This window comes from Centroberyx gerrardi, chromosome 15, assembly GCF_048128805.1.
Source record: "Centroberyx gerrardi isolate f3 chromosome 15, fCenGer3.hap1.cur.20231027, whole genome shotgun sequence".
In the NCBI taxonomy this organism is placed as follows: domain Eukaryota; kingdom Metazoa; phylum Chordata; class Actinopteri; order Beryciformes; family Berycidae; genus Centroberyx; species Centroberyx gerrardi.
The window spans coordinates 14,251,320-14,275,613 of record NC_136011.1 but is presented as its reverse complement, the minus strand read 5'-3'; the positions used below and the strand labels follow the sequence as shown (position 1 = coordinate 14,275,613).

The window sequence follows — 24,294 nt, the reverse complement described above, 5'->3', positions numbered from 1 at the left end:
GGCTGACACCAAAACCTGACGTTTACGTTGATGTTTTATGCATTAATTCATTTTCCATACCCGCTTATTCCTATTCAGGGTCCCGAGGTGGGGTGGGGTGGGAGGTGGGGTGGGGTGGGGGGGGGTGGGGTGGGGGGGTGGGGGGGGGTCTGGAGCATATCCCAGCACGAATTTTCTGCTATCAAGCTCCATTGTAGCTGCGCTGGAAATATCTCCACATGATGTCACATTGTCTACGCTTGCCAAGAAAAATACACCAAACAACAAAATGGACCCAGAAATGCAAGATACATCGCCAACAGCTGTTTTGTTAACAGTATGGTTTAGGGTGGATTTTTCCTTTAATATAATATAGTTCTCTAAAAACAACATGCTCTTCCAACCTGAGGACAAGTAGCAGATCCATGCTGCATTGCTAATATTGCAGAGATATTACTGATATTTAATGATACAAACACCTGTTCCTGTGTCTCAGTTTCATCATATGGAAACAGACTCAGAGGAACATAAAAGACCTTCTGGGTAATACTGTAACAACCTAACTCTGTGTGTGTGTGTATGTGTGTGTGGTGTGTGTGTGTGTGTGTGTGAGAGAGAGAGAAAGAGAGAAAGAGAGAGAGAGAGAGAGAGAGCGAGAGAGATAGTGCCCACTGTAACTCCAACAGCATCCTCAGCCCCCGGGTAAAGCACACAAACAACAGCTGCACAACAGCTGAAAGTGCCCCATGCATGGAACATACACACACACACACACACACACACGCACACAGTCTCAGGTCCTGCTGCAGGCAGGGGCGTGTTATACTCATACATACACAGCTCGAACACACCTGCCACAACAGAGCACAGCTGTCAAGTGCATCATCCTTTACCCTATACATAACCTCACCAAAACACACACACACACACACACACACACACACACACACTAAGCCTACTTCTGCGCAAATGGGCAAACACACACTAACTGGGTGATTGTTCGCTGACACCTGAGCACACATTCGCTCCCACAACAGGATTTGACTCGTACCGAGCCCAAACCAAACACACATGCAGGCTACATGCTTTTCTTCAAGCCTAATATTGGTGCCAATACTGAAATCATTGCCGATGTTATGTCACTGATTGTGTAATGATGTGCAGTGACTGATACTGTGATGCAGAAAGAAAAGAAAAATGGAGGTGATTCAAAAATATTGCTTCAGAAATCTTGCATCTCAAATACACTACTTAATAGCAAATGCGATTTTTTTTTTCTGTTTTCACGCTGAATTAAATTTCCCTTCCAGTCAAAGCTCAGCTTTCTTTGAAATGAGAATCTCCTAATCCTGATATGTTTTGCCTCCTTAAAATGGAAAAGTTGATATAAATATGCAGATATATGAATGAATTTATATGGATTAAATTAATAGTATGGCCTCCTTCTGAATATCTATGTTTTATTAATAACACACACAGAGAAGCGAGCAGTGCACAAGGGGAATGCTAATAGGCTGCCACATGCATGCCCCACACACACACACACACACACACACACACACACAATAAATGTCAGAATGATGCCACACTCTTCACACTGTAACTAAACCTCGGCTCCTCCCACTCCTCTGCCTCATGTATTCAGTGCTAAAGGGGCCGGGGTCTTGGAAGGCATATCACAAATCTTCCTTATTCACTCTCTCCAATTTGAATTAGACAGGAGGAGGGGAAAAAAGAGAGAGGAAGACTGGACTAGAGAGGAGGAGGAAACAGAGAGGAGGGCAGAACATTTTATAACCCATAAATAAGTGATGTGCCTCACATGCACAGTATCCCCCCCCCCCCCCCCCCCCCCCCCCCCCCCAACCCATCTTCTCCCCTTTCTAACCATTCATCCCTCTCTCCTCTCCTCCTTCCCGGCCCTCTACTCCGCCCCTCGGCTCATTCCGTCTATCTCACCGTCTCGCTGGGGGGGAGGGGAAGGATGAAAGGAGTATGAGTGACAGATAAGTAGATGACTATACCGTCCCAGCCCTCATTAAAACTCTGCGCTTATATCATCCGCCATCCTACCCCTCCTCCTCTGCGTTGAGACCCAGCAAATGATACCCCAGGAGAGGGAGGGAGGGAGAAAAGGAGGGCGGTGCTACTCATCAGTTATTCCTGTTCTGTGACCTAACTTGCCAACCAGCTCCAATAATGAGACAAAGAGGGATGAGACAGTGATTGTGCCAGAGACCAGGATGTTGACAAGGAAGTGAACTGTCCTAAATTGGCAAATAATGGGCCTGCCTCGCCGGGTCTGTAACAAATCATTGTCCAAACCTCCTCCATCATGCTCCCGGATTCCTCCGAATACAGTAGATCCCGTGTCTTTTCTGCTTTTATGAGCCACACAGTCTTGGCCTATGAATAGACTGTGGGCCGGTTACAGGGTGGGGTGCATTGCAATATGATGACGCTTTTTTGACAGGAAGCTTCGACATTTCAAATGTGACCCGGTGAGCCCGAGTCCAAACTGTGAAACCTCTTCACCTAAACAAATAACAAAACCTCTTGCTTCTCAGTACAAACAGACATCCAAATATAATCATCATGGCCAAATCATGTTTGAAATAATAAATATATGTCACTTGGTTTGAAGTATACAGTATAACCACGGAAGATAGCCCATGAGATTCCACTCAAATTTTCAGACCAAGGCTTGAAATACAACGGAATGTAATATAATATGCTTGTTTATTCAATATTTTCACTGATTTTGGTCCTGTATAAAAAGTCATGAAAAACCTGACAAGCATTTGTAGTCCAGTGTGTTTCTAAGCCACGTGGACTTTGGAGTGCATGGAGAGGCTCCCTGCATGCTTTCAGCCGCAAACAGGAAATCAAGAGCTAGGAACTTCCAAGTACAATAACAGCAAGTTAACAGTCTTTAGGCACTGAAAGTCTCTGGAGTCCATATCAAGGCTCTTGGATGACGGATATGTTTTTCCTTTAAGGTGTACCTGCTTGAATGGATTTAAGACTACATATTCACATTAGCACTTCCAGTCAAACTGAAACAGAAAATAAGGAAGAACACAAATGATGACTGGTATATGGTTTTCAAATTAAACCATTACTTTTGTTGCTGTGGTAAGAGATTCTGTTTCATTCCAGATACAGACTCTGGTAATGTCAGTGGCTCAGATGCCTTGAAGCTACCAGACTACCAGAGCCTTGTTCCAACCAGACCACCAGTACAACTCTAGCCACCCAGCCCCAAAGCCTACACAGTGGCCTTTTATATTTAGAACAACCACACACTGATTTACCCTTATTGTCATAACATGGAAACGATGAGTGCTACCAAAGTAAATAGGGCACGTTTCCTAAAAATAGGGTCAAGTGAATGTTAAAATAAAGTCATCTTGGAGGAGAGCGCGAGAGTAAATTGGCATGAGAAAGGCAGAAATAGGAAGTGAGGAGGTGGCAGAGGCAACAAATCTTTCAGCGAACCAAAAAAGGGAAAGGAACAAAAAACAAAGATGGGACAAATTCTGATGCAATTGCTGTTCTGGTTTATTAACTGGTTACATAGTGCTTGGCTGAGGACTGGCCGTAGAGCCCATAGAAGCCGGGGGCTCTGGCTGTCTGTGAGACGTCCATCAAGCCCCTCATGGAAAGACCCTGCAGCGGCTGGCCGGAGGGCAGCTGGGCATGAGGGTTAAACTCCTGAGAAGGTATCCAGGGGAAGGAGTTTGGTGCTGGGTGAGCGGGGCGGCCGCGCGGGGCGGCTCCGGGGCAGCAGCAGTTATCCAGAGTGCACATCAGTACTTTCCTCCCTTCGTACTGCGGCAGCATGGCTTGCTGAGAGGCGCCTCCGCCGGGGAAGTGCAAGGGGGAGAACATGGTCCCTGAGTGGTGGCTAGAGCTGGACCCCAGACCCACGATGTGATGGGCCGAGCTGCCAAGGCCCCGGCTAGGGTTGGGGCCAGTGTGAGGAGTCTGGGAGAGGCCCCCAGAGGAATACAAGGAGGAACCACGATGGCTCTGGTCCGCCACGAAGGCTTTTTTGCTACTGGAGGCCAGATCCTGGGAGGTGGAGGTTCCAGGCTTACTCTCCGGGAAAGCCATGCCGTATTTCCTCTTCTCTGTTCCTGGACCAGCCCCTGCGCTGGAGCCAGTGCAGCCGCTGTGAGACAGAACAGTCTGAAGAATGGGCGACTCACTGAATGGCTCTGAGAATGGAAAGTGGAGAGAGAGAGAGAGAGAGAGAGAGAGAGAGAGGGGGAGAGAGAGAGAGAGAGAGAGATAATACATAGTTATTTCTGACCATATTAAATCCCCCAAATTGTAGTTCAACATCCTAAAACCACACTTTCCCCCCCTTATCTTTATTTTCTCATCGCCCCTCTCTCTTACCCTCCAGCATTTTGCGCAGGTTCTGCTCTCTCGTTGACAGTCCGGAGAGGAAATGATGAGAGTTGAGCTGGCTCACTCTGTGTGGCGGGAGGGCACTGCCCAGGTGCGAGTTTGACCTGACAAAAGACACACACACACACACACAGTCATACACTGAGCTTCTTACATACAGTGGGTACAACTATGTGACAGAGAGTCCTCATGCAGTAAGTGAAATAGAAATGCTTACCTGTCCTTTAACAGCTGGTAGGGTTTTGTGTTCTGAAAAAGACAATCAGAAGACAGATGAGTCATTCAGGTCCTCCATCTGCTCTTAAACCTCCCACCAACAGAGCCGGTAATGTGAGGTATACTGAGGAATACATATGGCTTCACAGCACAGGAGGGTTTTGCGTGTGTGTGTGTGTGTGTGTGTGTGTGGCATGCATGCGAGGAGAGGAGAGAGAAAACGGGGGAAGATTTCTACCTTCATGAAGTTAATGTTCTCTGCTCTTTGGAAGAACATCTGTGCTGAGCTCAGGAGTTTGTCTGCTTCCTGACGCCTCTCCTTGAGCTGCAGAGCCTGATGGGAGTTCTTCTGCCGGTGCAAACTGTGAGCGCTGTCCAGCAGCTGCATGGTTTCATTCAGGTCCGCTTCTAGCAGCGCATGCATCCGCTGATACTGGGCTCTCACACGCTCCTTCAGTTCAGACACTGCGTCCTATAGAGAGCAGACAGGTTAGACATGTCACCCACAAGTGCAAAATAGCTTTGTCTTTTTTGATGGTTTTTGCAATCTCTCAGCATAGCCTCCAAATTACATAAATTGTTATTAACACTATTGAACAGAAATCAAATAAAGACATGGGTTCAAAACAAAATAAATTATACTATAAAGATTACAAAATCTTCAACTGAATTGACTGGGTTTGCTATTCCGGCTTTGAAGAATCAATGCTTTTGTAACAGCACTGTAAAGACTAAAATTGACGTGGGAAAGCTATTTTGTGAAATACATTTTCCACCTAATACACCAGCCACGTTCAAAGCCATTCAGAGATAAATCACAATTTCCTTTCATTTCTCAACAGTGAACAAAAGCAGAAACTCATTTGATTAAAGCACCCACGTAAAATGACTGGTTCAGAGGACAAAGACGATAGAGGGTGTGCAGTGCTGATATGTAGCATTGTGTCTCTGTAACAGTGTGTGCGAGTGTGTGTTACCGTACCTTCATCATTGTCTTATCTGACTCCAGCTTGCTGAGCTGCTCATCGATGTTCTGAACACGACCATCCAGTCTCTCCTGCTGCCTCATTAACATGGTCTGTGGATAGATGAGATAGATACGTGAGATGGATGAGACCGATAGATGAGACAGATAGATAGATATCCTCTGTCCATAACAGAATACATTGAAGGTAGAAAAATAGAAAGTCCACCCCTGAAACACACACATGCACACACACAGGAACTCTCACACAAACCTGGCCTGTGCTGTGACCTCAGCAGACCTGACTGGTATTCACGAGTCACTAAGACAACCTCCTCCAGAATCCTGATTAGACCAAGGGAACAACAGCTGCCAGCAACAACCACATGCATTCATCCATTAGGGGAGCACCGGCAAAGGCAAACACAAACCACACCAACTGATTCCCATGTCTCCGATTCCCATTTCTAAGTTTATCAGGGATTCTGAAACATCAAGCGCAGTCTGATGTTGGGACCAGCCAACTTCCCCTGTGAGCTGAATCAGAAGAGAAAGAGAGAGGGAGCGAGAGAGAGAGAGAGAGAGAGAGCCAAAGGCCAGTAAAAGACCCAGTAAACATAATCCTTCTCCATTTACTGCAGGAGATGGAAATCAATCTCCAGTCAGAGGCTGACAGCTAACTAGGAACAGGGGAGGGCAGGTAGGCTTTTTAATGAACTGTTTCTGCATGGGAAAGGCACTATGCCCAAATAAGAGAAAAGCGGCTGTCATGGCAACAAAGCGCTTGTGTATGTATTTATATGTGAAAGCTAATGTGTGTGTGTGAGAGAGGGAGAGAGCAAAAGCGGGGGAGTCTCACTACCCCTCTCTGCTTTCTCATTTTGCCACATGCATTGCTCCCATTGTTTGCATTGGCCTCTGTGTCAGTGACAGATTGTCATGTCTGTGTGCATAACGCTGGGGTCCGCTCTCTCCCTCCCCGCGAGTGTGTGAGGGAGAAAGGGAAAGAGAGCGGAGGCAAAGTGCTGTGGGGCTCTGCTTGCACATGCCAAGAACGAGGCAGAATGGAAGTGAGAAAGACATACAAAAAGAGAGTGGAGGCAACGGAGAGAAAGTTAGAAACAAAAAAGAGATAGGGAGAGAAGGACATTCCTGCGGTCTCTAGTGAGTGGGTCTCAGTGTAGCTACATTGTGGTATCACAGCAACAGGCCTCTTCAGCTGCTTACAACACTCATGGAGTCCTACAGACAACAACTGGCTGGTTCCTCCAGTAGCCACTATACTAAACTCACACTGCAATACGCCTTACCACAACAAGTCAACACTGCATCTCATCGCTACACAAAACAACACATCAGACCCCAAATGAAATAAACACCGGCCAATGCATAATAATCCTTCCACTTTTGCTTGTTTGTGCATTTCTTCATAGTCTTTGAAACTGTCAATCCTTTTCGGTGAAGATGGCTAGTCTTGTCAGCTGAAGACTGTAAAAACATTTCTGGTTCTCCCACTTTCTGTTCTGTTTCAACAGTTTCAAATGAAATAGACTCCCACCAGCAGGGGACCTCATAATAACCAAAAGTGTTATTTGAGTTGATGAGTGCTTGGAAGAAAATATTGCATTTCAAATAATAATTGAGAGGATTATGCATCCGTTGCCACATGTGTTTAACGGGGTCCCACTTGAGCAATCAAGAATGCATATTACCGTATGCTTTGTGGTACTGAAATCTCCACAGTGTGAGAACGGGAGATGGGGACTTACCTTAGCGTTTGAGGCCCCGCAACATAAAATGCCTGTGTTTTAGAGCTTTCTAGCTGTTCTCACGTCTTTTCTACTGGGGCAATAAACCTGCCTTTAATTAGCCTTTTTTGTTAGGCTGTGTTGTTAAATTTGTACCTTGGTGGAATATAATGAATAGCTCGCACTTGCAGGGCATTCTTTGGTTTCCATGGACAGAAACTGAGTTGTCAAATGTGATTCAAAAATAAACGCTCAACTATTTTCCCTCTAGCCCTGTTTGTCAGAAGGCCCGGCAAGGACTGAGGACAAATCACATCCAAATCGAGGGGTGCAGAGTACCAGCCACAGTCCCAGGGAGGCTATTCCTCTACTGTTCTTCTCTTCTTACCCTCCCACTCACTCTCTCATAACCACTTCTAGTATTCACTCCCCCTCTCTCTTTATGTCACTTGATATTTATCAATATCGATTTCCTAAACCCCTCTTCCAAACCTAGTCTGTCACCCTGTCTCTAAGTGAGGTCAGTGCATATCATACATCAATATTAATGTAATCCTATGTCACACACTCATGACACATGTCCTGCATCTCTACCACATCTACCACACTGTATATATCTTCCTATATACAAAAGCCAAGCAATCTGATTGGTCAAAGACGTATTACAACTGTGCTGATAATTCCCATAAAGAATGAGCCATCCTTTATAGGCTTCCATGCTAACTCTTGTGGTAACCAGGGAGTTAGTTGATTGTCTTTCTCGTTTTCTCCTGTTTTTTATTTGAATGTACGTATGCGGCTTTGAAAAAACTTTTCAGACAGTACACATGCATTGGTAACCATTGTATAAAACATTGTATAAAAGCTTGGCTGTGCCTCACACCCCTGGTATCATTGTCGTACCAACAAAGAACATCTTCCCGGGTTATTGCTATAGTCATAAAATGCTGCTTTCCGTGAACTGCTGTAAGCGAGTTGGCCTCACATCATGGCCACAGCTTGTCTGTGCCTGGATGCTTCCGCTCTACTATCTTCCTCATTTTGCCATGTTTCCTCCAATTCCCCCTTTGTCTTGTTGTGCGCCTGAAATAGCAAGAGGGGAACATTCGGAACTGTCTGGTTGCTGATCTTTCTGTAGCAGCGTGAAAGCCTACCTTTATCAAGATTAAACCCGCCAATGATCACTTTCCCCACTGTCCTATTTAGGCATCCAGACACCCGCGGGTTGCCAGGAAGCTCATGTTTAAATGAAGAGCCTCGGGCTCAATGAACAGAGAGCCTCTTTCACAATCAACTGACAACTATTCCCCACGTCTGATGTCATTGGACTGCCCTCAGCATTCTGGGGAACTGACTCACTCAAACCCAGATACCAAAAGCAGCAAATAGCAGAGCTTCCATGAGCAATGGTTTCCTGCTGGGGTTCCTGAGAAAACCAAGGTGAGGTTGTGTGGGTGGGCTCCTCCTCCGCCTGTCCCAGGGATGAAATTACTATTATATTACTCTTCCTTTTTCCTGCTGAAATTATGAGTATGCCTACTGAAGGTCACTGTGAAAGTCTTGCTTGAGAGCCAAAGAGCCAAAGATAACCAAAGATATGAACATAGCAACATTGGTCGTTCCTTCTTTGTTTATCACATAAGCAGCTAGAGTGCTGCCAGGGGAATTCAAATCCATTCACCAAAATAGACCACAGCTCCTCCGAGGAGAACAACCTCACAGTAAGGAGCAATGAGAAGAAACTTTGGCCTCAAATTACTTGAACAAATGTCCCAGTGTACGCTAAAGCCCAACTTCTCGGTTGATGCCATGTTGATCAATATTAGACTTCATTCTGTGTGTGCGGGTCCTCGCATGGACACTGTTAACTGAAAAGAACCGACTGTATGTAAAGCAGAGAGCCCTTCTGTCAGAGCAACTGCCTGCTCAAGTCCCTGCACACAGCAGAGGCTAACAGGGGGGGGGGGGGGGGGGGGGGGGCAGGTAGGAGGCCCACACCCTTTTTAAGGGACAGAAGAGGAACACCTCTAGGCCCAACCCAACCCAGTCCACCCACCCTTCCCCTTGTGCCACAGGCAGGGGAGGAGGAGGAGCAGGGAGAGGCTGCTGCCAGGAACTCTGACTCCTGGATGACTCGATTTACCCTACGAACAGACAGTTGTGAAAGAACAGAAATATGTGTGTGTGTGTGTGTGTGTGTGTGTGTGTGTGTGTGTGGAGAGCAGCTGTGGAAAGGGCTGAACAGACAGCTTTTGTCCCAATAATAGCTTTGAACCGGAGCAACAGTTGCAATAAAGACTTTAAGAGATTTAGAACTTTGTGATCCACACACTGGAAAGAAATGCTGCACGCGTCCATACCATTCTGAAGTAGAATAACACGACCATCACCATATCAACAAGACCGCAACATGACAGATGCTAAAAGTAATCTGATTCTCACTCCCGCCCATCCACAGATCTGATAGGGACGAACAGGGAAGAACAGTGGGCGGCTGAATCACACCTTGCCACTTATATTAGACTTGTGAAAAGAGAGCAAACTGAAATGAAACATAGAATCTGAGGCATCTCTCTCTCTCCCTTTAGCCAAGCGGTGACTACAGTTAGAGCCATGACACGTTGGCCTTATGCAAGAAGCATTCCTCCATGCATCCTGAGGCCAGGCCGGCCAAGCCAGATCATTATTCACCTGTGGCCAGTTGGACTTACACACATACAGTAGAATCTCTCTCTCTTTTCTCCCTTCTTTTTTTTTGCCTTTATCTCCCCCATCATTTCACTATCTCACACTCTTCCTCCCATGAATGGTTCAAGCAGAATTTTCTAAAGTTGTTCGCCGATGAGATGTATGTGTCAGTGTCAAGATTCATATACTGTGTAATTCCATGCTACTTGTATGCTATTACTTTCTGATCAGCAGTTAAGTTAATCCATTAAACAGACTCTGAGCACTTGCCAGTATATATTCGCTTATTGATAAATAATCCTGAAACCATTACCAGAACTGATTAGAGACTTGCATGAACAAACCAGACTACATTCTGATGTGGAACCGCCCCCACAGCATGTAATCATCATTTCCGGTGGCTACAGATTGCATCACAGCACTTAGCCTACCCGAGGGCATAGGGCTGGTAATGTGAAGGCGTGGTATGGAGTGGGTGGTATGATCAAGGTCAGGAGCAATGTGTAATGTGTGCATGCATGTGTGTGCGGTATGTGTACGTGCGTGTGTATGCCCTATCCATGTACCCTGGGGGGCGGCTTTCACCTGTCCAGTCCTTTCACATCAGTTAAGATTAAAGGAGGAGGCAAGGAGAGGGAGCCTTTATAGACTGGTGAACTGCGAGAAGTGCTTGCTTCCCCCGACATTCAAACTAAATTCCACGGGAGAAAGGGAGGATTAACAAGAATGGTGGACAGATAGAGGGAGTGAAGTCTATTTGCCGAATCCTTTGACAGCCACCTGCCTTTGAGTTGATAGTTTTAGGTCAGTCGGTACGAGCAGGTGAGTGAGTGAGTGAGTGAGTGAGTGAGTGAGTGACTGAGTGTGTGTGCAGGTTTCATTGCTCACTGGGCAGGGTGCAGTTTACCTACCTGCATCTGTGTGCGCTGTGTATCCACGTCGCAGACTGTGTGTCTTTGGCTAGTGCAGCGGGAGATACAGCAGAACGGACATAGAGCCACCTGCTCCTCCTCACAGTGGAGCAGCCTGTACTCCTCATGCTTCGGGCAGGTCCAGGCCCTCAGCTCCTCCACATCGACTAACAGGTGTCCCGGGGCTGCGCATGGCTGCTGCAGGTGTGTCTGGATATGAGTTTGGCAGCAGGGCTCCTTGCAGCGCAGACAGACCTTCTGCACAGGCAGCGGGGGGCCCCGTCTGCAGAGGACACAGTGCAGTACAGCGGGGACTTTCTCAGTGTTCAGAGCGTTAAACTGTTCCACTATGTTGGCGAGCTTAATGTTCTTCTCGAGCGTGGGCTTCTGCTCGTAGTCGTGGTTGCACTCGGGACAGCGGACTGCTGCGGCTTCTTTGGCCCAGGCCTCGGAGATGCAACCCTGGCAGAAGTTGTGCTTGCATGGCAGCTGAATGGGTTCATCAAAAACATTCAGGCAAATAGGACACAGAAGTTCCTCTTCAAAGCAGTTTTTCCATCTCTCGTCCATGACTTCTAATTCAGTCCAAATGGATGTCCTGTGTCTGAAGGGAGAAAATTGACAATTAGTTTCAGAATATGAGTAGCTGATTTCTGTAGTGAGCTCCTTTTGAAATATAATCCTCCTCAAAAAAAAAAAAAAAAAAGACATCACGAGAAAGAGAGAAAGAGAAAATTGCCCTAGTCTACTCTGGTTTCTACCTTACTTACATCTCGTCCGAGTTGGTACAGACAGCTTTGGGCCAAACAGCCCGCTCACAGGTGACGAAACTCAGTTGCAGTAAAGGCTTACTGGCAACTTACTGACAATAATAGCAAATCTTGCGTTAGTAGGCGACGGCTCTAATCAAACAGGTAACAGTTCATATTCAAAGCGGCAGCAAATTCCCAAACGAAGTGCAGTAGCCTGGTCCTGAAACTACAAAGACAAACATTCTACCACAGAATCCTATAGTGGCAAGAGACCGGAATACCGCTGTAAACTCCCTATTGAATACATCAGATTCACTTTAATCCCTAATAGTATATTATAGGAAAATTATATTGATTTCTCGTTAGGGCTGAATTCTTGTTAAAGTCACAACAGCGCGACACAGGCTTGCGTTGTGGCGTTTTAAAGCAAGTGACAACTTGCTTACAGAATAACACTGTGGAAACGGGACTAGTTTTGCCCAATAAAATGTCACACTACGCTACATTTTCTTTAACACGACCTCACTGCTGACTATACTGTTAATAATCAATTTGAGCAGCCTAATCAGCCATTTTAGATTAATTCTATTAAATAAAAAGCAACGTTACCAACTATTTATTTTCCATGTCGTCGGCAGAGTCCGGTGCACCTATAATGCCGTAGCGCTTCGCATCAACCCCGCGATGAGATCCCAGGTCCTTTGGTTAGATTAGAGCCGGCTGTCCGACAGCTCAGCGCCGGGATTATCAGAGTGTCCCTCGCTGTTATTCGGCTGGTTTTGTTTTCCCATGGACTCTTTGACTAATATTTAAAGGTTCGCCCAGGCAGAATGTAACTCGGGAGGGAGCCCATTGCTCTCGCACCGACTGCCCCCCTCCTATAACGTGACCCGTCAGAGAGTTGATACATAAACGGGGAGGAGCCGAAGGGAAAAGGGGAAGGGAACGGGCACAGCAAACTCTACCGGAGAGATTGTAAATGACCAGGATACATTTGACTATAGTCACCTTTTTGATCAGTGGTTCCTAAAGTGGGGTCCTGGCTGGGACTGGACCCCCAGGGGCCCGTGAGGGCATTGTTGGGGTCCGCAACACTTTGAGAAACAATGTTATTTCACCATTTCTTTTTAAATAATTGCATATGAAAAATGTATGAATTTGGCAATATTTTGAATACCTGTCTACCTACAGCGTAGGCAAATATGCAGTTTCCACGAAATCATATATAACCCACAAAAAATCTTCTTAGATGGGGGTCTGAGATCAATTTGATCAAATGGTGATCTGTGAGCTAATATGCAACTATATGGGGGCCCATGCATGAAAAGTTTAGGAACCCCTCCTTTGTTCCCATACACACAGCGAGAGAATGCACTTGTGGGTACATACGAAATTATTGCTGCCTTTATATCACCAAATAACAAATCTCATCCACACACTACTACCATAGTGGGATGCTATAACTTACTATGCACAATATATAGTATAGAAAGAGGGTCCTTTGTATTCTTGCAATAGTGTGGTGTCAGTGTAATTAATAAGTCAGTCTTGTTCCAGCTTTACTGTGTAAATATCTATAACCTTTAATGCACTTGGGATTACAGACAAACAGGCAGATCAGTGAAATAAGACAGTAATTACAAAATATTGTATGAATGCCCTCAAAACTTCTTACGTTGTCACTCTGAATAAAAAAGACAAACAAAAATAAGATGTGCCAACACATGTTGGACGAGTATTTTTTTGTAAGAGGACACTGTAGTTGAAGTAGTCTTTGCTCTGTGGTTAACAAACATGGAATGCAATGGCAGTATCAGAAAAACTCATTGAATACAGCAGCCTTGATTCAAAGTGATGTATCTTAATAATCCAGCTGTAGGCAGCATGAACAGTCCACAGAATGCATGGTCCTTTTCAACTCAAGGCACTGAGGAATTTTACTCTAACTCACTTCCAAGCAAGTCCTACTGATAGGGAAAAGCAATTCAGAAAATAAATTTCATATTTATGTGGCCACTGGAGACAACATTTGAGAGAGGATACTGAACATGGATTGCCATTAAGAAGTCTTTGAACATGTATAGTGGACCTTGACAATTGCTCTGTTCAGCCTGTACTAAAAAAAAAACCTTCTGAAAGATCAACTTATGTCATTTCATGACATTAAAACAGACATCAAGCTCAACAAAATTGCAATAAAACACATTCAAAAATATTGCTCGTTCTTGGCACAGGGGGAAAAAAGGTGGTTGTACCTGTAATATTTGACAGATATGAGAAAACAGTTCAAATGCTTGTTTATCCCAGACAAAAGCAGGTAAGGAATAAAAGTTCAGTCTGTCACGTCAACATCACAGAATCATGATGCATATGACACACAGACAGCATTGGCAGCAGAGTGTCAACTGCTATAACTTTGGTATGACCATAAACACATAAAAGAGAAATGTCCAGCATTTGAAAATACTATACATAAAAACTAATTTGAAAAGAACACCGTTAAAAAGGTTCAATGGGTGGCTTTTCTGCCCTTACTATGGCCACTGGAATAAATATAACTTGACATTTTGAGGAGTGCAACCCAGTTATTGCTTGGGACTATTTTATTTTGCCTGTCTGGTGATCTTAACTCAAATTCCTAACTCCATTAGTGATGTCTTCTGTAGTGTGTCTTAGACCTGAGACCTTGGCAGGCTTTATTGGAGGAATGACAACATCCTATTACGCCCTACGGCTAGCATGTCACCAATAATGACTGCTCCACCAGGTCAACCATCTGGAGAGGCAGGTTTGAGGTTGACTGAACATTTTCCAAAACATTCAAGCCTCAGAGCGACGTTGTAAACAGTGGGGCTAGGCTGAGAATGCATTAATAATCAACAGTCTTCAGATCAACCCTCTATATTGGATCATCCAGAATCTTCCATAGGTGTCACCAGCGCAGTATAATCTGATAGTCTTTATGAGTGAGGCAGTCTCTGGCCGTCCAGTGGGGGAATGCAAGAGAGATCTGAGCCCCTTGACAGCCCAGGGTCCATGGTTGTCCTGGGACGTCTCATGTTCATGATAGTCTCGTCTGGGAGTGTGTGTCTACGTGTGTTTTTGATAGTGTGTTCTCAGTCAGGACAGAGATGTATGTAAGGACACAAGGATAAAGTAGTGTGTTTGTGTGTGTGTGTGTATATATAGTCCCTGTCTCACTGCAGTGGGTTGTCAAACACAGAGTCTGGTAGGACAGAGATCTTCAGCTTCTTCTCTGGCCAACTGTACTCCTTTGGTAACTTTGTCTATAAAAACAGAAAGGAAATACAAGGTACTTAAAATGTGAAGTTGAACAAAACCAAAACTTAACTTGTGAAAATATAAAGGAGGTTTAACCCACCTCTTCGCGAGTGTTAAGCTCCTGTAAATCCCCAAGCATCTGCTCCACAAACTCTTCAGTCAACAATATCTTAAGGAGGAGGGAGAGCAGTCAGTCAAATACATACATTAACTATGAAAGCACCGCATGGAGACCATTTGTGTGTGTGTGTGTGTGTGTGTGTACCTGAAGCCAGGGGCCATGGGCTGCATATGGATGCTCTTCAGTAGCAAAGGCTCCTTCAACTCCTGTAGACACAAAGGTAATGGCCGTGTCTCCATTGATACTCTTGTAAGTGAAGTGTCTCCCGTGGAGCAGCCGGCCGCTGTAAAAGACAGTGGATAGGTGAGCGCTCCATGAGATTTGCAGTACATCATGCTCCTCCTTGTCAAATGTGCCATTCCTGTCCCTAGCTCATCTCCAGATTTGAGCACCCATATGATAGAGAGAACTGAAATCTGCTAAGTTCTGTTTAGTGTGAAATTCTTTTCACTTTCACAGCCTGTTTGGATTTTAAAAGTCACACAGTCTGTAGGCGGCATTTGACGTAATCAAACTCAGATCCTGTGCAGGTATCTCATACTTGGGCCCTTTATACTGTTCTCACTCTTAACTCCCTGCACATCTCTCCCTCTCTGTCTATCTTCCCTCTCGCACACAAAGGCCTCTCTGTGAGATGACTGTGGCCTTGTTCTTTCCCACAGAGACAGCGATTACATAAAGCAGGTTCATCCTCGTCTCCCGGCTGTAGAGAGAAGCGCCACCAGAGAAACGTTTTATCAAAATTCCATAGTTCATATTAGACAGTAACTGCTGTGTTTTGCATTGTAAAAATGAACCAAAGAAATAGCAGTGTGCCAGCACTCTTTAAAACAAAGTCCAGATAATCATCAGCTACAGGTGTGTAAATTCCACGACATATAGCATATCAAGAAGCAAAGAGCAGAAATCCGATGATCTAATCTAAACTGCAATATCTTTGTTCTCAGTTTTTTGTCACCATAGCACTTCATATATTCAATTTTTCTTTCTTTTTGTGCCATAAGCCTCTGTATGTACATTGTTTTTGTTGTGACAGGGTGCAGGCTCCTTTCCACTCTTTAAAATTAAAAGCCAAACACATGTTGTCTAGCAGAACATAAATCCCCTTTCTTAGGCTTACTTAGCATAAACAGCAGGAGGCCACTTTACATCTCTTTCCTGCAAGCTATAGGTGATCAACAATGAATGCATGGATGCATACATTATTCTGTGCCCCAGTTCATGTTACAATTTATGCTTATTTTCAGTCAAGGTGGTTTGCATTTTGAAAACATTGTTATTTTCTTCACTTAAAATAGCATCGGACACACTAACAATACCTTCATGACACTTAAGTGGAGTGAAAGGGAGAGTTGAAAAAGAAAAAAAAAATGCTTCGGTGTTTTTCCATTTGTCAAAATCAGGTGGTATGAATCATGTTTGTTTGATGTTTAGAATAATCCCAAATTTTGTTTTCAAATAGGTTCATATAAATAGTACAAAACCTTATTAGTAGTACAAAATCTTATCAGGATAATGTTACATAAGCCTATAATTTAATACATCCATGCACATACTGGTGAAAGATTAAAAAAGAAGTCCTTGTATGCCCATTCATTTGGACTATTATTTATCTGTCTGTCTTTAGGGAAAATATGGTGTGTGTGTGGGAGAGAAATAATGGCGCCGTACCGCAGGCAGAGGGGCAGCAGTGTGCCTGACTCCTGGTTGAATTTCAGATGGACGCTCTCCAATTGTCGTGTTCGCACCAACTCATGAGGAACAATGGCTGCTGAGCTCTCACTCTCCAAACTGTCTTTCCGACTCCTGAGAAACAGACAAAGAAGAGAAAAGGAAGAGTGGGAGGAGACACAGAGAGAAAATGATAGTCAGAAAAGAGAGGATGGCTGTTTGGAAAACAACTACTCTGTGACGGAAAATGGCAGGTCCTTGGCCTTTGTCTGCAAGTGGGCAGAAACAAATTTCACAACTCCTCGCAGAGTGCTCTTACCTTTGATACTGCTGGCTCTGCAAATGGCCCAATGATTGTCTATGGAAAAATCACAAAGGAATAGCTACAATCTGCCATATTGTGCTGGTAGCTAAGAAACAGGCGTGATAACAGTTCAGACGCCGGCTGGGCTCTGAGTCACTGCACATGTTGGAGAGAATTATCCGTATGTAGCCCTTGCGCTGAGGTGAAGCGAGGTGAGTGTGACTTTATGTGTGTGTGTGTGTGTGTTGGTGTGTGGGAGGACACTCACTGAGGTTTCTCATGGCTCTGTCTCTGGCTGCTGATGGGTGGTAGTGCTGCCTTGCTGTTGAACTCCAGTCCTTTCCTCAGGGCCTCCCTGATCTGCTCTGTGTCTGTTAAGCGCGCACACACACACACACACACACCACAAGATCACCATGGAATTATCCCATCATGCACCGTTGGCAGCATGAGGCCAGAACCCCTGTGTACACATTATTTAAGCTTTCTTGAATCTGCTCAGTCTTCATTAGGGGATCTGCTGCCTTGGCTTTGGCTCGCCTGCCTCTGACCTGCTCCTTAGGGACTTAGCGTACCTTTGTCTGAGAGCCTCCGCGGCTGTGATCCTATGCAGATGGATCTGCTGTCCTCTTCATCCTCTGGCGGTCGACTCAGATCGTCCCACACACACTTGGCGCTGACCCCGCTCAGGTTGGAGCCTTCTGTCTCGATGCCCTGGTCCACTCTCTCCTGCTTGGATGAGCAACACACATACGCAATCATTAACACTAGCTCACACAAACATGAGAAGTGAGAAGACGTCGCATCAAGACTGCTGAAACAACAGGGGCTTCTAAATACTGCTCAAATAAACTGAGTCAAATAAACTGCAAGTTCTTGAAAAATAAACCGTCTATATAGTGTTCTCTTTAAAATATTTTATAGATGTGAAGGGTAGGGGTTATTTTGCTTCTGATACCCAGGTTTGCTCCTGGGTCCCATACAGGATCAGTTCCAGTTGGTGTTGCAGTTTACAAATGTTTTTTTATTTGGCTATTTATACCATGATATATGGACAATTGTGCTGAAACTGTAATTGTTTTGGTCATAGCACTTAAACTTCAAATCCAATTTTTCCAATTCCTGTAATACTCCTCTAATGTAATTTTGATGACGTCACACAATGTGATAATCTTTGATGTTCATACTCTAGTATTTTATAATATATGATCACATAAACTGATCATTATTTAGGTCTATATGTCACCACCAAGTATGCACTGTGAGACTGTACAGAATCTGTACTTGTTCCAGCTGTGGGGGCAATTTTCCAACTCTGGGGTGGTACACAGCTAATTGAGTGCTATAACTGAATATAGACTTTGTTCTCGACAAAGTATCATACACAAACAATTAACAGCTGTGGAACAGGGAATATAATTTATCTCCCCTTGTATAAATATGACAAACTGCCCTCTGCCAAGTCTGCAGAACTTAACAAAGCCTTACTTGTAGGTGTGGATCGATGTCAAAAATGGTTTCCCCTCTCCTCATGTCTGTGATCAACCAAGGGCCACCAGCACTGCACACAGGAAAATCATTCACATAAGTCTCACATGGTGTTAACCTCAAGTCCCTCACACCAAGTTAATAAATGAACAAGTAAGAACTCTGTTTGTTTCACACAACAATGGATGTATTATGAAGGGCTCCAGACTTTTAGACTGGTGGCACCAACATTTGTAGTTGGTGACACCAGTCTAAAAGTCTGGAGGCATCAATATTTTGGTCCGATTGCGTCACACACAGTAACAAGTACGCGGTCTACTGAACTAGTATGTTGCCTGTTGAAATGAATGTTGTTCCTAGAATGCATCATTGTGCAATATCACCTGGATAAAGAATAAAGATAAAGAATGTGCTACAATAGATAATAAAGTAGGTTATATTTGGCAACTCCATTCACATCCGCTTTATAACCTGGTTTTGACTGGTTCAGTCACTATGTGCTGAAGAGTTAATACTGTATCAAATCATTAAGTGAATTCTCATTTGTTTTTAAGCAAAAAGATCAATCCCAGACAATCAAGGCTTGCGAGTTGGTCGCACGCAGGAGACATGGCTATGTCTGATGTAATTTCACAATTGTTCCTCACAAATGCACTTAAAAAGCCTGATGATGCCTTGCAGTGTTTGTGTGTTGATGTGCAGTTCTACTCACACATGGACTCCACGCAACAACTCCAAGATGCCCTGGCCGTTCCACTGCTGGGCTGCCTGTAGCTCCTCCGTACATACACCCACAATCTATAGGAGACAGAACGGAGCATGTGAGGGTGTGGGCTGGATTACAAAATCTTCAACCATTACTATTTTATTGATAAATCAACTGTTAAATCAATCTGAAATCATCACCATGATTGTGGAAGACACTTTGTCTCAAGTAAGTAGATAATTTACTTATTTTTCTCGCAGCTTGTAGGTAAGAGGATCTTAGTTAGATTAGCTATGTCTGCTGTAGTCTTTCTATCGGTGTTAGCTACAACTCACATTATCTACCATGTTAACCGAATGCCACTCAACCTAACCTAGATGGATGGCTAAATATGAATAAGTTTAGTCAGCTATATAAATCAGGTTAGGTGGCATTCAGTTAGCATGTGAGCTAACGTGAGTTGTAGCTAATGTAGTTCCTCTTAACTGCAATCTGTGAGAAAAAATGTGTACATTATCTACTGACTAGTGTCTTCCGAACATGGTGATGATTCGATGAATGCCAGTCTTTCCCAATTCCAACGTGAAAAGGGCCCTTCGGCAAGCTTATCAAGCCAGCAGCAGCACATCATTGCTAAAACTGAAAGAATCCCAGTCCATTTCCCCTTGAAAACCTCCTTTACACTGCCAAACACATTTTTCAGTCATTTTGCTCTAGTGTAGTCTTACACTGGTTTCAAGTTAGCAGTAAAGAAGAACCTGGAAGTGCCTGACGCGTAGCTGTTTACACTACGTGAATATCACATATTGTCCTCACCTGGAGAAAGCTGATTGAGCCAAATGGAGTTTGAACTGGTTGCATCTGTGGGTCCTCTGTTAGCAACATGTGCTGGATGCGAGATTCACTGTTGTCCAGCGGACTGTGCCACGATATGTGGTCCCCACTGCAAAATGTGTTTTCTGTAGAAGAGAGGAAAGAGCAGACATGAACTTCGAAATTAAAAAAAAAAAAGGCTTTTCAAGTTGTCTAGAATACTCTGTTCCAGGAGTGTTCCTTTGCAGAGTGCATTTGGGTCACTGGCTTGAGCCACCGCTCAGGAGCACTCTTTCTCTCCTAATTCACCTCATTTGCCAGTACAGAATTACTGCTGGAAAGTTAAGAGGAAGAGAGGGGACACAGATCAGCAAGAGAATGAGAGTGAGTAAGAGAGAGAGAGAAATAGAGACCCAAATGGAGAGAGAAAGTAGAAAACTAAGTTTCTGTCTGAGGAATCCATCTGCTTGGGAGGTAACATGCACCCAGTCCAGATTTGCTGCAGGAGAAAAGAGAGGGGAGAGATGGCCAGGAATCAGCATTCATTTAGCTCAGGGGCCCAGCCCACCCACGCGCAAATTGACCCCAGCTGGAGAGTAGAGAAGGGGTGGGGGGTGAGGAGAGGAGAGGAGAGGAGAGGGGAGCCGAGCCTGGAGAGAATGGCCTTCTTCTCTCCCTGGATGGCTTTTAAATACACCCCTCCCTCCTCGACCACCCTTTAATGTATACATTATATACACGACTGGAGGGTTTAAGCAACTTAACAGCACAGTGTATACCCATTTCTCTCACACACATACAGAGTACACATTCACAAATGACAAACACTACAACGGTGCTCTTGTTTTGCACTGGTAAAAACAATCCTATTAAGAGGGTAAAGGGAAAGACAGGGGAAATTAGACTTCCTGGCAATGCCCAGAGCTCTGACAAACACAAGGGCGACGTATTAAGCCTATTCCTATAGCCTGCAGCACACTCTTCTGTTCATGTATGTCTCTGTGTACCAATGGCTTTACAAGGTGCCTTTACAAAGAACACATTCTTCTGTAAAGCAAAGACATGAATAGGTGGCATGGCAGCAGCGGCCACAAGGGAATTGTTGTATCATGACCAGTGCAGATAAATCATTTACTAGACTATTAAACTGTTATTAAAATCAACCACACAAGTCATGAGTCTTTGTCACAAATTTTCCAGTTTGAAGGTTAAATAAATTACATTCAAAATGAAATTATTTCCCTTATCAATAACACACACAAGTGCACAAATTCTCGTCCCTACCATATCCCTACAAAAAATCCACCTTAACAAGTCATTTAATCTAGTATTGAGTGATTTTACAACTGAATATGAGACAAAATGTTGAGATGGATGGTGGTGGAGGTGATCAGTTCCAAAATGTATTGCTTTCATAATGTTTGTAGTATGTAGCTTACTACAGTCGAAACCATAAAAGATAGAGGAGTGCCACTTTGGGTTTTTCAAATACAGTGATGCACATACTGGTGTGTCTTACCTGACTGGAACACGTAACGAGCCAAGCCTTGCATGAGTTCAGCCGGCCAGGTTGGTGGTGCCGTCTCTCCCACCTCTCTCTTCAGTCTAAAGGTGAGCTCAAAGCCAAACCCACTGGATCCCTCTGCCCCTGTGAATCTGACACACACACAGTGGGAAAGTGTTAAGTGTGTAAACAAAACAACAGCTGCTACACTATTCCCTCTCTCTTCTGTGTTGTGAAGCAAGCTTGTCAAAATCAACAGAATGCTGTAGAATAAAAGAGAGGATCACTCATTAACACTGAATCTCTCTAGGTGGTCTCCTACTGAGAGAGGGCTCCTAACATAAGTATTTAGCATACTCGGAACAAGAATAATGCAAGATCACTGATAGCTCTGGCTTTGCAGAATGTAAAAAAAACATCCCAATTACATTTAAAAAGCTGAAGACCTGCACATCAAACAAAAATGATCACACTCTCCCAGTTTCTTTAGACTCCCCTTCCCTGTTCAAGTGCAAGTCAGAGCTATAGAGTACTTACTCATGAACTCTATTGTCCCCATACAGGTCACTCAGTCCAAAGCTGACATAGTGCCAATGTTCCTGGATGTCCTGGGCTGGACAGCCCATATTCCGGTACATACTGATATAGTCTAATGGGTCTGGGCCCCCTAACCTGTGAGAAGCATAGGACGAAAAACATTTAGTTATATGATCACACATCGTTTTTGTTGTCACTGGACTTTGTTTACATCTCTTTTGATATACATAGACTGCAATCTAACCAGGGAGATCATTAGACCTGTGGAGCACTAGAACAAATGTAAAGTAAGGTGATGTTAATTAACTCTGGTTCTGAATCCCACACCTCCCCAAAACAAAGTAGCCGTCGTCGCTGGGCTGGATGTATAATGTTAGCTTGCTAACTGTTATGCATCTAGCTATCACTGAACAAACTTGTTGGAGTAACGTTAGCTCAACTCTTGACGACGTGTCCGGTTAGTAATAGGACGGGGCACCTACCAATATTTTACAATGGCTGTAACTTGAAGCGGGTTGGCCTGGTCGGGGTAGAGGCGCCGGCATTCCCCGTAGATAGCCTGCAGTCCGGGGGGGAACACTGACGCTAGCCCGTGGGCTTGAGCCCCACTGGTAGGCCGTACTTCATCCATGCCACGGCCTCAAAAAGATGTGGTTAGTCTTTGAAAAACAACGCAAATGTAGTTATCTTTCTGTTAATTACCCACAATTCAACAAAAACGTATTATAACTAAATAATAAAGACTTCCCACTCTAACGGTAATGTTGTCTAACGGAAAACTGTTTTAACCCGATCGTTGTGCTACACTCAACAGGGGCCAAGCCTGTTGCTCAGCCTTTGCAAAATACTACTTAACTATTGGTTGAATGAATAACCTGACGTCACTGAGCGACGGCTATTGCAGCCAATGATCAAGTGGTTTTAAGTTTGTGCAGATTTATAGATGGAGATAATTGGTTAATAAATTGTCAATCAGATAGTAGGAAGGTGTGATTTCAGAGACATGGCACCAAAGTTTTTCAGGGGCCAAATGGACCTTCAAAGAAAGAGCCGGGCTATTGTTGTAGCAGTTCTTACATTTTTTTTAGATAACTATCAGCAGTTTGTTTAGATATTTTTCATATTCCAAGCCCAGACAGTTTAAAAGGTATGGGAAGTCATCTCTATATTTTTTTTTACAGTAGGTTGCCAGCAAACATGTCTCTCATGTGAAAGCAACTATATATTATACCTGTCCGCGGCTATGCAGCTTTTCTGGTTTAGTGCGCCTTCTACTGTTTGCTCTATAAATTGTTTAATGGGACAAGCAGAAGGGACTGCCAGTCCACCTTTGGAATAAAATTCTTACTGTGTCTCTTAAATCAATTAAAAAAAAAAAGCTAGAAAATATGGAATATTCACATATGATAATGTTTACCTATATGGTATAGTCATCAAATCTTATCATGATTTAGATTTATCCTACTCATTTGTTTACCTGCTGCCTGGATACTGTTACCTTTGGGCCACATGGCAGAGACCTCATTCTATCCTAAACATGTGATAACAAGGAAGGAGTGCCTGTTTGTTTTGTGTAGATCATTATTTCAGAGAAGTATGCACTATTAGACACACAGCCTACTCATCTTAAGAAAAAGCATGCTGAGGTGAGGAACTTTATTTTTGTATCATTACTGCTATATGGTAAAAGCTGGTTTTGTCATCTCTTTCGTCATATTGAATACAATCAGTAAAGCAAAATAATGAAGTGATATGTGATTCCGCTTCTGTTTTTTCAGCTGACAGGTTCCTGCTTGGACAAAGATTATTTAAACCTGCCTGTGCGGGATCAATGAGCTACTCCTGTGCGTACATATTACCTCCATTGTGCTACAACAGAGCCATGTTTCCATTATCACCCACTCCACACATGCAGTGGCACAATAGCAGCCACCTTTTTCCGCCTATTACCACCCAGTATACACAGCTGTACCCGGTGACCAGGAACATGAGGCCTCCCCAGGAACTGGCTTGTGAAGAATACCACCACTACTATGGACCCTCTCCTGTGATATGGTCTAATTCATGCTGGAGCTACCCACATATGTATTCAAATCCAGCAGCTGCGGTTCCTGTGGCTTTGTTTCCATCCAGACCGCCGAGGCTGCAATCCCAGATTGGGGCTTGGCCGGAGGGCTTCACCCTGAGAGGGGAG

General features: G+C 44.2%; 2 protein-coding genes across 4 annotated transcripts; both read right to left on the bottom strand.

Annotated features, from left to right (window-relative positions):
- Positions 1 to 2,701: 2,701 nt before the first annotated feature.
- On the bottom strand, positions 2,702 to 12,540 carry trim8a (tripartite motif containing 8a). Of its 2 annotated transcripts, none has more exons than XM_071903974.2 (7): positions 12,284 to 12,540; positions 10,923 to 11,526; positions 5,594 to 5,689; positions 4,850 to 5,083; positions 4,613 to 4,644; positions 4,384 to 4,499; positions 2,702 to 4,199 (listed from the first exon to the last, which is right to left on the bottom strand). In XM_071903974.2, the coding sequence occupies exons 2-7, from the start codon at positions 11,490 to 11,492 to the stop codon at positions 3,544 to 3,546; spliced, it is 1,704 nt and encodes a 567-aa protein (XP_071760075.2). In that variant the 5' UTR covers positions 11,493 to 11,526; positions 12,284 to 12,540; the 3' UTR covers positions 2,702 to 3,543. The 2 variants fall into 2 exon arrangements, with proteins under 2 accessions (XP_071760075.2, XP_078144946.1); XM_078288820.1 differs by having other exon boundaries at positions 12,288 to 12,540.
- A 704-nt stretch (positions 12,541 to 13,244) lies between these two features.
- On the bottom strand, positions 13,245 to 22,922 carry sufu (suppressor of fused homolog (Drosophila)). Of its 2 annotated transcripts, XM_071903945.2 has the most exons (13): positions 22,583 to 22,922; positions 22,101 to 22,235; positions 21,579 to 21,715; positions 20,063 to 20,205; positions 19,253 to 19,338; positions 18,541 to 18,613; positions 17,628 to 17,784; positions 17,321 to 17,423; positions 17,068 to 17,106; positions 16,749 to 16,883; positions 15,222 to 15,360; positions 15,057 to 15,125; positions 13,245 to 14,961 (listed from the first exon to the last, which is right to left on the bottom strand). In XM_071903945.2, exons 1-13 carry the CDS (start codon positions 22,729 to 22,731, stop codon positions 14,872 to 14,874), a joined length of 1,455 nt encoding a protein of 484 aa, XP_071760046.1. In that variant the 5' UTR covers positions 22,732 to 22,922; the 3' UTR covers positions 13,245 to 14,871. The 2 variants fall into 2 exon arrangements, with proteins under 2 accessions (XP_071760046.1, XP_071760054.1); XM_071903953.2 differs by lacking the exon at positions 17,068 to 17,106.
- Positions 22,923 to 24,294: the final 1,372 nt, after the last annotated feature.

Excerpts from the sequence above, each read along its gene's own strand:
- trim8a (XM_071903974.2), bottom strand. The coding sequence starts at position 11,492 with ATGGACGAGAGATGGAAAAACTGCTTTGAAGAGGAACTTCTGTGTCCT. Across the intron at positions 5,084-5,593 it reads CAGATAAGACAATGATGAAG|GACGCAGTGTCTGAACTGAA; the intron begins GTACGGTAACAC and ends TGCTCTCTATAG. Across the intron at positions 4,645-4,849 it reads AGAACATTAACTTCATGAAG|AACACAAAACCCTACCAGCT; the intron begins GTAGAAATCTTC and ends TGTCTTTTTCAG.
- sufu (XM_071903945.2), bottom strand. The coding sequence starts at position 22,731 with ATGGATGAAGTACGGCCTACCAGTGGGGCTCAAGCCCACGGGCTAGCG. Across the intron at positions 21,716-22,100 it reads GGGGACAATAGAGTTCATGA|ATTCACAGGGGCAGAGGGAT; the intron begins GTAAGTACTCTA and ends TGTGTGTGTCAG. Across the intron at positions 15,126-15,221 it reads CCCATGGCCCCTGGCTTCAG|ATATTGTTGACTGAAGAGTT; the intron begins GTACACACACAC and ends CTCCTCCTTAAG.